Raw genomic sequence first — 14,325 nt, 5'->3', positions numbered from 1 at the left:
GAAAGAACACAAAAAAACACATCATAATCTCACTGATCGATTATTTTTTTATTTTGGAAAGATTAGGCCTCGTCGGAAATGTATAAATACACAACAATCACCATCCCTGTAATCTTTGTTAGCTATCGCCTCTAAGATGGAATGTGTATATATATATCTTCGTTGTTATTTTAAGAACGAATATAAAAAAACATATCATTATCTTTAAACATTTTCCTTTTTTGCACATTTAGATATTTTGTGAAGTGTTTTGGCACGCAAATAGACATGTACGCTAGTTAGACTTATAAGTAGAAGATTTGACTTATTGACTTTACTTCCAAAATAGGATAAGCAATTATCCTTCATCTTATGTTAAATATACTCAAATAGTATTTAAGACAATCAATGGCCTTGACCGGTTGCCTTCAGTCTTATCCTAATATGCAATAACTAGGTCACGTGCAAAGAATTCTCTAATTCTAGGTTTTCTTTTCTTTTCTATGAAATTCGAAATTAAAATTGTCCAACAATTAAACGTGCAATCTAAATTGTTTGCAATCGCATGCACATTGTGACATCAAGGATTAATCCCTGATTTTTTTTTAAAAAAAGGCTATTTGAGACTATAGACATGATAGCATATTCGTAAATTTTAATCATATGCATCGATGATATTTCAAATAAGGAAATTGAATATTTGGAAATAAAGTTAGATAAGATTTTTACTTAATCCAAATATTAGCTTTCAAATAGGGCAAGTTGCGAACCACGATCCTGGGATGGTGGATCAATGGAGGAACAGGGAGGTGTAGCAACTTGGACACTTGCTGGCCACCAAAATTTGTCGTTGAAATCAGCAAAGCAAAGAGTGGGTATGGAGAGAGAAAGTCTCCGTTGACCTCAGAGAAATTGGCCCCCCCTCTGAGAGAAAATCTTCAAAGTGGCGTGCCTTCCTTTAGCGAAAGTTTTATCTAGACTTCCTCCAAAGATGGACTTGATAAGTCACGAGAGGCAACAACAGTGAGCTTGAGGAGACACCAGCAACAGGTCGTGAGCAAGATGGTCACGGTGGTGAGGAGCTGCAATGACAGCAAGAACATGCGAGGCTTCCCCGATGGACTGAACTGGAGCGTTTGGAAAAACCTGCAAAAGAAATTCAGCAAGCTTAGCAAGGCGATTGATATGGCTCGGGGTTGCCGTTATTGGCCAGTGTGGACAAAAACGGATGATGGCGGAGCAATCAAGTCGGAATGTCAATAGCGCTCGAGTGCAGGGCACGTGAGCTTTGCTAGAAGTGACGCCGGACTTGCTGAAGCCAGGTTACAGGAGCAGCAACGGTGGTGGTGGCTTCAAGGTTGACGAATGTCGGAATGCTGTCGGAGGATGCTTGAGAGCGACTGATGGTGTGGCTTGAGGAGCTGATGAGATTGACGATGTACAGTAGCGCGGCGGCCGAGAGGACCCGGCGTGCTAGAATTCGAAAACTCCCTGAACGTGAACTTTGTTTCGAGATCTCCCAACAGACATAAAGGAGACCAACGCCCACTCTCTATATTTGTTTCTCTCTGTGTGCGCGCGAAGCGCCCCCCTCCTCTCTCAAGGTTTACTACTTTATTTATAATATGGCAAGTCGGGGTCTATAATCGTGCAAAGCATTTAGGGCTCACTGCACTGCTCTTCCCCCTAAATTTCTTCACATATGCCTTCTTAAAGAATCTCATCATGGTATTCACGGTCCCCTTTCTTTCATTGAGGCCAAGAACTCTACTCAGCTCTTTTTAGTTTCTTCCTATCTTGAGTAGGAGCACACGGAGGAGTTTTACTTCAAATCTGCAATCCCCAGTCACCAGCCAGGATTCAACGAGCGAACCAAGTTTAGAAACATGGTCAGGCGTTGCCACGAACCGCATAACTTCTCTTTTGTTATAAGGATAATCTGCAAATCGTGCATCTGGCAATAATTATGGGACCCCGAAATGGACTTGGTGTCACATGTGAAAGTCAGCCTTGGTTTCTTCATGCACACTGGCTATAAAATGGAAATTGTTTTCCACTATATGGATCGAGTTTTTGTCAAGTTTTGATAAAGTCTTAATTTGAAAAGAAGGTACTCAAACTAGTTCACTAATGTAATTATGCGTAAAGTATCTTAATATGCAAAAATAAAATGGAAGCTCTATCCAAAATGGCACTTCAGAAAATTCCTTACATGAGATGTGATCTCTAAATCAACGTTTGAGAGTTAGACCCCGTCCTACTGAAACAAAAATGTTTCCGGTTTATATTCCCAGCGCCTTCAGAAAGTACTATGCTACAAATTATAAGGTCAGAGACGTATAAAACGAATTAATGTATATGAGCTCTTTGTGGCTTTTTTCAGAGCATATGATATGAGTTTGTATAAAATGATAAGCCAAGAGGTGAGGTTGAGATTTCGTTTTTGGTTCAAGCCGGCGGCCTCGCCGTAAGTTAGTGCTCAAATGCAATATCAAGAGCTTGAGCTCGTGACCCTATTGCACCTGAGAACGATAGGCACACGCATAAAACATACTTGCCCGCGTGCGTATGCAGACACATAAGTTCTCAGCCAAAATATTTGTGTTTGCACGTCACATACCCCACCACAACTTCAATGAATTGTCAGTCATCTGAGCTTCAACATGGATTGGCCAAATGAAAAGGAAAAATAAATAAACAAAGCTTTGGAAAATCTAAGCATGTTGACTTCATGTAAGTGTCATCTTCTTTTTCATGCATTCCTTAACTTTGAATATATAAATTTTGTTGATCAATACTTTAGAGACACTTGTTAAGTAACTAATTGAGAAAACTTTGCAATTTTTAATTCACTTTTAGTGTAATAATGATTTGAAAAGTGTATTATTCCTTATTTTATATATCTAAATAGTACCCATAAAATTTTGTCACCTTTAAAACTTTGCATGCTTTATTTTTTGGTCCGACCAAACTTGAAATGGTCTTTTAATGACGAAAAAGAAAAAAGGCACAGGATAAAAGAAATGGTTGATTATTTAAAAAGGTTTTGCTAGCATAATAATATTTTAAATAATGTAAGAATAACATTCTATTATGAGTCACAAATTTTTGATGAAGTGGGTACCAAAATAATTTATAATTATTTGCAATTTGATTTTTTGTGGTCTATTCTATTATTCTCACAATATATTTAATATTATCATGCAATTATTTCTCTATTATAACTGAGAAAATAATTAAGGATTCATTAATAACAACCGATTAATCCATGGACAGGAACCTCCTACCTTCTCATTGAATACCCCATTAAATATATACATATATATATATATATGCATACATATTTATATACAGAGAGAGAATGTACTGATGACGTCATAAAGCACTATCTGCTGCTCTCATCTGGACAATTACATGACTTGCACAAGATATATACTAAGCAAAATTCCATAATTCTGACAAGAAGAAAAATTGCACAGTAGCGATATTAAAGGATTTTTATAAAATAATAAATAATCTGAATTAGGTGGATACATAACTTTAAGCATAAGCTTCGAATCTTTAAGCATTTGAAATGAAAAATTTCAACGATGAGAAAAGGGATTCCTTCAAAGAGAGAAGCAATCATAAAGCTATAATTCTAGGGTCAATCTCGTTTGGAGAAATGGGCCAAGCCTAGCTAATTCGATCAGCCCATCTCGTTTCCCCTTTTTGTATTCCGTTCTTGTGCAATGGGAGCGTCTAGCAGCTTTCATGTTCCATCAAATACTCATGTTTTAGGTAGAAAGCTCAAATTGGATCCCTCCATTTTGTTACCAGAGGCCATCGCATTTGAAGCTACCTGAACGGAAGACCGAACAAGTGCTTGCCAGACCTTAATACGGAATTTTCTCTAGCCTCTAATAACGAAATCTATCAAGAATTCATGTCTAAACAGATCATGTGCCAAAATATATTCGCACGTCATGATCATACCATAAGAATCTCGACGATTGACATGTCGCTAGAGAGTGTTATTATAAGAACGATATATGTCGCAATCATACAAATTATTTCTTTTAACTGGATGACTGAAGGGGAGGAACTCGAGCGATAGCGGACCCGAAAGAGGGCCTAGTGGTGGTCGTTGGCCTAGTCATTGTGTATCTTAAGATTTGCCTTGTCAAATATATCCCCATGAACTTATCCATCGCCTTACTCTCGTCCTAAATTTTCCGTTGTCACTTAACTTAAGCGGACGTGATTCCGCAATGTCGTGCAGCTCTGAGTACAATCCCAAGCATTGATTCTTTTTCAGAATGATTTCTACCCCAAATAAAGTGATGCCTTACACATTCTTATAGACAAGACCTTCTCAGACTTGCAATGAAGACATCGAATGCTTCTGATTCTACAACATGGTTCTAAAGACAGCATGGTCTATACATTCATCTGTCTTGCCTCGCCTGGCCTGAGCAGCGATCTGCCTAGACAAGTTCACATGCATTTCCAGTCAAGTGCGATTGAATCCGGGTTCAGTTCGTTTCTCCATCAACTCGGTTTCCACCGTTTTCTTGGTTTTTCCATAGAATCAGTAAAGGAAAAGCCGAGTTATTCATCGGATCATGTAATCTCTTTTTCCAGAATTCATCTGGGAAAATCACGTAATACAGGTAATAGATTGTGATTAAGTATTCAAAGTAAGTGATTAATCGGGAAAACTAGCATATCTGTAATTATTGGCCAACTGTTCTATGTTTTATCCAAGCTGCATACACCCTGACGAGACCATAAGCTTTGGGCATTTCTCAAACTTGCAACTTTTAGTTTTTCACTGAATAATAGTACAAATGGTCTCTAAACTTTAACTCAATGTGACTTTTAATTTGTGCAATGTCGTCCCTAAATTTTTAATTTGCTCGATGTTCTCCCTATACTAATAGTAAGAATTCAATGAAATCATTAAATATGTGAAAATGTTTAAAAGTCCAGAAACCATATTGAATATTGGACAAAAGTTCATAGATCATATTAAATAAATTAAGAGTTCAAAGAAGATATTATATGTCGGACCAAAGATCATGGACCATTTGTATCTCTTTGAATCTATGAGGCAAAAGCTGGTTCAGTATCTCCACTTTATTGTTCACGTGCAACCATCGAATTACTGAGAACGCACTGAAGTGTAATTGTGCATGTGCGGTCTCTGTCTCATCTTGTCAGCCGAAGCCATGTGCATTGAACGTTTGTCCGCTTTTACGCACAATTATATTCACCTTTTGCCAAAAGGGTAGAGCATGCTCTCACCTGGTCCTCGTGGTAGGTGAATCCCTCGCACATAGCTGCAATAATGCATACCAATGAAGCTCCCCGTACTTAAATTTGATTGTCAACTCTCATAATATGACACCTCACTCGTCGGTCCAGTTCAACTCGAGATAATTCGGATAGTCTACAAGCAAAGACAGACATTTTATTGAACAAGAGTCTGTCTACAATTACAGAATCCAGATAAATATTCACACCAACTAAGTTTTTCTGAAATCCTAGCCAAAGCGTCTGTGTATGTATGATGTATGATACAACTCTAGTTGCAAACGTATCAAAGTCAGAATACCACCTTCAAAAAAGATGTGCTGTGAATTTTGGAATTCTCTACTCTATATGTATATCAGCATATCTTTACATATAGTTAGAGATGTTAGCGAGGAGCAGCAGCACTAATCGTCAGGCTGGTTTTCATCGTAAGTGCTTTTGTCATCATGTTAACTGCGACGGCTTGCTTGTTTGGGTGTTATTTCAATCCTGTGGACCCAGATGGCCAGAAAAGAGGAGTGATGCGACCAGCTCAATCACCAGCTTGGAGGAAAAAAGACTCCCTTGTCTCGATCGATCCTTTACCTTCCTCAAGTTAAATCCCCACGGCAGCTATTACTAGATGATCTCCTAACAAACTCTGCTGCTAACTTTGAGAACGATGAGAACTTATTCTCTAGCAAGAGCTTCGGCGAGTCGTACTCGACTATCTTGCCTGCATCGACCAAACAATGCTGGCACATTTAGGTTCACACTCTTCATGCAATTAAAAGCACAGGAAATTTTCTTCAATTGTATAGTAGTCTATATTTAACAGAACAAAAAAGGGCTTACCATCGTCGAGAACCAAAACCAAGTCATTGTCGATGACAGTGGGAATCCGGTGAGCAACGGTTATGACAGTGCAATTACCCGTCTCTTCCCTGATAGTCCTCTGAACCAGGTTATCAGTTGCCGTGTCAATCGAAGCCGTTGCCTCATCCAAAACCAAGATCCTTCTTTTCTTCAAAAGCACCCTAGCAAGGCAAGCCAGTTGTCTTTGCCCGACGCTCCAGTTTTGTCCATCCTCAGCAACTAGGACAATTCAACACAAACTCATAAAAAGATTGTCCAATGAACCTAAGGGAGTTAAAAGTTCCTCGAGAACAAAGCCTTCGTATTTTGCTTTGGTTTTAATACCTGGTGCATCGAGAAGCCTCGAATCCTGCCTTACCATCTCTGCTATGTGACATTTGTTAAGAACCTATATATCGATGATTTGGTAATCAGTCACCCCTAAAAATAAAGTCATCCTTCTTTCAAATTTTATAACTTTTGGCTTTACCTCCCAGATTTCTTGGTCCGAATGCTCTTCCAGAGGATCCAAATTTGTCCGAATGTTACCCTGAAATAGGGTAGGATCCTGGGGAATGATACTCAGCCGCGACCTCAAGTCCTGCAAACCAATTTTACAAATGTCCACCCCATCAATGAGTATCCGCCCTCCCGAGGGTTCAACCACCCTGAAAAGCGCTTGGATGAGAGTGGACTTTCCGCTACCCGTTCGTCCAACGATTCCGATCTTTTTCTCTCCGGGGAATGTGCAGGTGATCCCCTTGAGGATCACTGGGAGAGAAGGAGCATACCGGATGCTGAGGTCTTGAAGCTCGATTTTTCCTTCATATGGCCATTCAGGGGTCGACCTGGAATCTTCAATCACCAAGGGAGCTTCGCTTGGTACGTTGGTAAATTGAAGAATTCTCTCGACCGAGATCATTTTGTTCTCAACATTGCACAGATTCCATATCACCCATGCTTGGAGCACGTTAAGATTCAAACCATATGTCGCCACTAAGCCAGCCAAGCCTGAGACGGAAAGTTGATCGGTTCAAAAGTTAACCAGTCAAGGAAAAAGAAGGTGGCAAGACTAGTACTTTTAAATCATATTATGCCATGTTTGATTGCATTTATCCATAGCCCTTGAAATTTCACGCATTTTTGGAGACCGGTTACATAGAAATGGATAATGGAGAGAGGAACTTACTGGGATCCACAACCGAGCAAGGGAGGGTCACCAAGATAATTAGGACAACAAAGAAACCAAAATTGAAGAGGAAGTTTATCCGAAGAGAGAGCCATTCCATACTGCTGCTGTTATGGAAGACTATGCACGAGTAATTGTCGATCAAGCTAAGACACCTCCTAAAGAAATGATCTTCCCGGTTGAAACAACGAACTATTGCAGCTCCTGTGACTGATTCCGAGAAGTGATGAAGAATTGGAGCCTTCCGTATCCCAACCATCCTGGCCAGTTCTCTGGCCGTAGTGATGTAATAAGCCTGCAGAACACGGTTTTTTTGCATGCGGTCAGCATTGTGACGTCTCAAAAATAAAACTGGGAAGCATATACAAAGATCTTTTACGTCCTTAGAAATGGATCCTATCTGAATTAGTAATCTGTAACTCTATGATGCCATGAGCACAGAGATATAACATAAGCAAAACTTGAAAACTTGCCTGATACCACATGGAGATAGCAAGGATTAAAAGGAAGAGAACAAAAACTTGCCACGCCACCTGGGACATTAGGACGATTATACTTAACAACTGAATTAGAGCAAATACCAACCCAGCTAACCGGTAGGGAATGTCCGTGTCCACTATGCTTTGATCCTTGGAAGACTGGAAGAAATAAGGAGAAAAAACAATGCTGATGTTAATCTCTGGCACAATAAGTATCAGACCAGTGACCTATAACAGAAAGCAGAAGCTTGAAGAACCAACCCGATCGAGAATTCGGCTTGAAGGGGTGGAGTCAAAGAACGAGATGGGTGCACGGAAGACCGAAGAAATCATGCCGAGGAAGAGATGTTGAGCAGTCTCGATGGCAATAGTTGCCAACAGAACTGCCCGTCCAAGAATAAAGATTGAACTCCCGCCAGACAGCAAGATGAATACTCCGATCAGCTTTTCTCTGCTGATCATGCGATCGTCCTCAGTCGCCCAAGCCATCCAATAATTACTCGCCATTTGTAACCCTTGAAAGAGGACTTGGCAAAGAAGCACAACTGGGACCAGCGCACCCTTATAAGCATAAGTCACAAAGATTGAGTAAACGCTCCATTTCACACGGCCAGTTTCCGATTCTTCTTCTTGTGTTTTCTTCAAAAGCTTTCTGTTTTTAACGCGATGCCCAGAGTTTTCTTCCATGACTTCGATTTGGCTTGCTTGGTGTGGCTTGATGGTTGATGTCCTGTCTTCTTGGGCTGGCTTCACTTGACTTAAAGATTGTCTGTGCGCAGACAATTGCCTCACAAGTTCACCCTGCTGATCAGCAATTAGATCTTCATACTTCCCTGACTGAATTATACATCCATCTTTCATAACCTGCGGAGTTTATGTGTCAGACAAAAGACAGGATAAAATGCCTTAAAGGAGATAATATCTTTTTAAGTTTTAGTAAGGTGTTGTTTGCTACATGGAACTTACAAGAACGAGGTCAGCGGCATCTAAAAACTCCAATTGATGGGTGGAATAAATGACGGTCTTCTGAGACAGCATTTGCAGAAGACATTTCTGCAAAAAGGTTTTTCTTTTAGGGAACTCGTAGCTAAAGGAGAAGCAAGAGAGTTAAATATAATGAAGTTTTGATGCTTGCCTTGTACAGAAGAGTCCCGGTGTGCGCATCGACAGCGCTAAAAGGGTCATCCAGAAAATAAACATCGGAATCACTGTAGACTGCCCGTGCTAATTGAATCCTCTGCTTCTGTCCTCCGCTCAAGTTCATCCCTCTCTCACCAACCACAGTCAAATCTCCATCACTCCACATCTCCATATCCTGTTTCATGGCGCAACTTTCCACGACATTCTCATAGAAGGGGAGTTCAATTTCCTGCCAAACATGATGTTCTCTCTCACGGTTCCGGTTTGAATCCAAGCGCTCTGTGGTACGTATGCTTTTGTTCCATTGACCCTTATTGCTGCACCAGCTGTTCTAGGAATCTCGCCAAGCATGCTACACAACAAGCTCGTTTTACCAGATCCAACAGCCCCGCAAACAGCAACCTTGTAACCAACCATTATTTTAATCTTTTCTGAGATTTTCACTGTTGGTTTTTTCAAAGTTTGATCGCCTGAACCCCAAGCATATTCACTGGCCTCAATCTCAACAGCAACATCTGTTGGATTCGGGGATTGATAAGCCAATAACTTCTTGTGATCCTCTTCTTTAAGGAACTCTTGGACACGATCAATGGAGACCTTAGTTTGCGCAACCATGGAAATGAGCTCCGGCAAGTTATAGATTGGCTCCTGCAAAATCCTGAACGTCGCTAAAGCTGAAAGAACTGTACCTGCTGATAACGGTACTTTCAAGATAACACAAACACCAAAAGTAGCCACCGAAACAAGAGTTGGCGAAGCCCAGAAGAGAAAAGCCACCGCGGAGCATGTGTAGAGGTATCTCTTCAGCGCACTTCTCTCCGTCTCTCGGAGTCGGAGAATCCTCTTCAAGAATGTCAGCTCCCAAGAATGCAGTTTGAGGACTTTCATGCTCTTTAGAGTCTCGGAGGTCACTTTCATTCTAGCATCCTTCGCTTCCATGATCTTTGAATGATGCCTTTCTTGCATATTCGCTAATGGCGTGTTGCAAACCATTACAAAAACTGTGGAAGAGAGAGCGGCAATTGAGGGGGCAGCGCCGAGATTTCTGTACAGAATGACTAGGGCCAAAAATACTTGGACCGGAAGCAACCAAATCCCATGAACATATGTGCAGAAGTCCCCGATTCTCTCAACATCCACATTGATCAAATTTACAATCTTCCCATTGCTTAGACCAGCATACTTGATCGATTGACACTTCCTATAAATCAATGCCATAAGGCCAGCTCTAATGCGTACGCCAATTCGCTGAGCACCAAAATACCACTGCCTTTGAGCTAGCGACTCCATAGTCTTTGAAAAAAAGAAGATGAATGCAAGAATCAGTCCAAAGTGGTAGCTTGAATCTTCGCGCTTGGAGGACAAGAAATTCACAAAGCTTGTGATCAACAAAGGGCCCGTGTACGAAGCTAGTGTATTAATTCCTATCAGCAAACAAACATAAAACACAAATGTCTATGATATACTTGGCTAAAGATGCAACTAAAGAAACAGAAGGGAAGAGTCCAGAACAACCGTAAGTACCTGCCAGTACTCCATTTTTGACCAGCGATCTCCATATAGCAAAGCTGATTGCTTTCGGCAACGAACAAGGTCCAAACTTTTGTTTCTTCAGCGATTCCTCGAACAACGATGAAGCATGTTCTGCTCTCTCAGACTGCGATACCGAAGGGATATGGCCTAATTCGAGCTTTTGCTTTCGACCCGTACAGAAAAGGGGGTTCAGCCATTGAAATGTTAGTCGACTCCAAAATCCAGCATTGTCGAAGCCATCCAGATCTCTACATAGACTCCCTACCTCTTTCTGAAGAAACGGTTGGTTGAGATGACGACTACTAGTAGGCTTGGTGGTGCAACTAATGACCACGACACTTAGAGAAATCATTAGTGAAAAAGGGAGGGACACGATCTCAACAGTATTGGCTTGCAGGGGAAGAGGCGGCAGTTCCTTGGATTTTCTCAGATGGAACACCAAGTAAGAAGAGACAGAAAGTGAACAGAAAATAGTGAAATAGACCCACCAAAGAATTAGCACAAGAGGCCAGTTGCTTCTACCTCCTTCGACAATTGTGTTCCTAGCGTAATATGAAATGAAAGACGCGAGGATCCAAGTGACGGCCCAAGAAACAGTGTCACCATCCACAATTCTGTGAACCCAAAAACGATAAACACAAAAGCTAACGTATACTATGGAGATTATGACACTGCAAAGCAGAATCGCCATTGAAGAGAATCGAAGTTTGCTCATTACTCTGTCACTGTGGATTATCTCTGCATCACCACCACCACCACCACCACCACCACCATATCTTCCCTGTTTCCGAATGTAAATCAGAACCCACGTCACCAAAACGAACCCAAACACTACATTCACTAGCTCAAGTGCTATATACAAGTTGACAGCTCCCAAAACTCCTGGCAAGATGCTTCCCATTGAAATGGCCATGGACACTGGAAGAACTCTGCAACTACAAGAACCTGCAACCCAAATGAAAAAAGAAAATAAAAAGGAAACTTGGTTCAAGCTTTTCGCACTAGAATATCAAGAAACTACAGAACGAGGAATTGAACGGTTTCATTCTCGCTATCCGTGGATAAACTTCAAGAACATGTACAGGTAATGGGGGGGAGCTTTCTGTTTTCCTTTTCAGATTCAAACCTGGGGAGAGAGATGATGAAGAGAGAGCACGTGGTTCTTCGTCGTGCGTGGGTTGGTGGACGATAAAGCGAGCTTTTCAGTGGGACTGCACAGTCACTGAGCCTGGTTTCTGAGAACGGTTTAAATAGACGCCAGAGCAGCCAGAAGCAAAAGTCCAAACGAAAGAAAAAAAACAATAGACAATCACCATCGCCATAATTTTTTAGTTAGCAGCCTAACGCCTCCATCGCTATCCCCCTAAGACGGAACGTCATCTATTTTATAGCATTAACATCATTATGTTACCAAAGCAATACAGTAAACCAGGCCAGAATCTCATCCGCCGCTCCACCTCAAAACCACCGAGCTCTATTCACACCGGAAGAGCGAGCCTGTCGCCATTTCTTTTGGTAAAGCTTCTTTATCTTCGCCGCTTTCCTTTTCTTCTTTCTCTTTCCTCACATATTCCTTCGCCAGGGAGGCGTTCCCGGGCATGCACGGGTGGCTTCGCTAGTTGTAGATTCTGAGGGCAGAGGATGTCTTCATCCGTGTCTTCATCTAACGACACGGAATCTGCCTCTCGGATTTTTCTTGTTCGTATTCTTGCACCGAGACTATCACCTCCTGAAAATGCGGCCAAGAGAATATCCCCCGCTGTTGCAGTCCTATAAATATTCTCTGTCGAATAATCCCTGCGAATGCATTTTATTTTCATTTTCTTTCCCCGGTCGGCGGTTCATCTTCATCCCCGTATTGAAAGTGTTGCACCCACATTCTGCTGGGATTTCCATATTTATGAAATACCAAAAGTTTAATGGCATGAAAAAATGATCTTGACAAGACATGACTTTAATTTTATTTTCCTAATAAAGAAATTAGATCACGTGTATATAAAAGAGAGTACATAAACTCAGCCGGGTGAAAAGTGGAAACTTGAAAAAATTGACTAACAAGGTGGAGAAGGCATCATAAGCAGCAAACTCCTATCATCATGACTGTTAGCTAAGATGTAATCCCATGTGAAGAGTGGGATAAAGGTAAATAAGATATATCTCAAGCTCATCTCTCTTCTTTGTCCCCTCCATCCACCCATGGCTACTAGTTATAGCCTTTGCCACCCGTGGCCTCCCATCGAACTTCGTCTCGTTATCAAGAGCTTCATGGCCAGATCTTCAGCTCCTCCATGTCTAAGCTTGACTCAACCTCGGTTATGGACGAGCTCCATGGCCAAATCTAAACCGCTACCCACCATCCCCCTCGATATTCTTTAGACCCCTCGTTCACTCTGATAGTATCATAAATTAGGTTGATATAGAAGAAATGGCTGCATTTCTATACTATTAAGTAAGTAAAATAGCTAAAACAAAAGCTGTCTTAAGTCACATTACTTATTCTACTGGATCTTACGGAGCCTATTCATGTACGATATAATCAAGTCCGATCATAGATCATAGAAAAGATTCTCTTCAAACAAACCAGCCTATCCCCTATATAGGACTTTTACAAGGTGGTTGGAACAAGGATATATTCCTTTATCAACGAAGAATATACAGTATGTAACTTTATTGCATTGAAAAAAAAAAAAAAAAATATATATATATATATATATATATATATATATATATGCTATGGACCTCCTCTTTCAAGAGATTATCTCTGAGAAAGTTGATATTTTATCTAGCTCGGATATCCATATATTTATATCAGATATTATATATCCTATCTTTATCTAATTGGACCTATATGTTATTGGACCTCATCCTATCCTACCAAAAAAAAAAGGTCATGACAATCAAACGCTCACAAATAAGATAATGGTCACCCCCTTTCAAAATGGTTCGAAATGCCCAATTTGACAATTTGAGAGGACATTTGGATTGACAAGAGAGTCATGCGGATTGAATACTTTGCGGAAAGAATATCCTTTATATTCGATCATCACCAAGAAGCAAAGTTGAAGGCGACAAAGGGGGAGAAATTGCAATTTTCCAAATAAAATTCCTCATTGTTCTTAAATGGTAAACACGAAGCAACTTATATGGTCAAATTTTTAACAAGTGTGTATATATCAAAGGTTTATAAACATAGCATTAACTTGACCTCTTTAGATAATCTTGAGAAAACAACTTCACAAATGGACAAATTTGCTAGATAATGTAATTAATAGGCACTCACTCTCTCTCTCTCTCTCTCAACCTTAACTGGGTTTTGAAAGGGAAACTTGCTAATTAAAACACGACGTTTGTGTACCCAAAAGAAAGTAGAGATCTCACCAAAACCTTAAATGCTCTTGATGTACATAGATCCAAATTGAATAAGGATGCCTAGCCTGGCCTGACCGCGCGTGCATATCCATAGTCCCTTTTTTAATTATAACACTGTAGAATTCTTTCTTTTGGCTTGGAACTCCACCTCTATTTGCTTTTAATTTGATCTTGTAAATCTAAAATGTGGGGGACAGGTCATCTCACTGGGCCCCACTAACTGGCTTTCCAGGTCGGCAAAAAGGAATTTGGCAAGGCATTTACGCACATGTCTGGCTGCTGAGTGCTACACATGAATTGGAACTCAAAAAAAAAAAAAAAAAACCTTTTATGGCTTTTAATTACTTATCATTTTCGTGGTAAACAAATATACTTATTTTTATGTGAAGTTTATAACTTAACATAATTTTTTTTCTAACAAAAGAATATTTGAAAAATTGATTAGACAATGATGATAAGGAGTGAAAATTATACGAGGAATTAACGTTGGTGATTTTAGGTTATCGC

General features: G+C 40.4%; 1 protein-coding gene across 1 annotated transcript; it reads right to left on the bottom strand.

Moving 5' to 3' along the window:
* Positions 1 to 5,411: 5,411 nt before the first annotated feature.
* Positions 5,412 to 12,158, bottom strand: LOC104415714 (putative ABC transporter C family member 15). Its single transcript, XM_010027052.3, is given in 12 exon segments — positions 5,412 to 5,989; positions 6,109 to 6,348; positions 6,454 to 6,517; positions 6,599 to 7,119; positions 7,298 to 7,592; positions 7,771 to 7,935; positions 8,038 to 8,640; positions 8,743 to 8,829; positions 8,912 to 9,132; positions 9,135 to 10,340; positions 10,441 to 11,394; positions 11,576 to 12,158. Coding segments are annotated over 11 exon segments (4,449 nt in total). The 5' UTR covers positions 11,363 to 11,394; positions 11,576 to 12,158; the 3' UTR covers positions 5,412 to 5,864.
* Between the last annotated feature and the right edge of the window lie 2,167 nt (positions 12,159 to 14,325).

This window comes from Eucalyptus grandis, chromosome 8 (genome assembly GCF_016545825.1).
Source record: "Eucalyptus grandis isolate ANBG69807.140 chromosome 8, ASM1654582v1, whole genome shotgun sequence".
NCBI lineage: Eukaryota > Viridiplantae > Streptophyta > Magnoliopsida > Myrtales > Myrtaceae > Eucalyptus > Eucalyptus grandis.
Note: the sequence above shows the minus strand (reverse complement) of the source record. Positions and strands in the feature narration are given on the sequence as shown.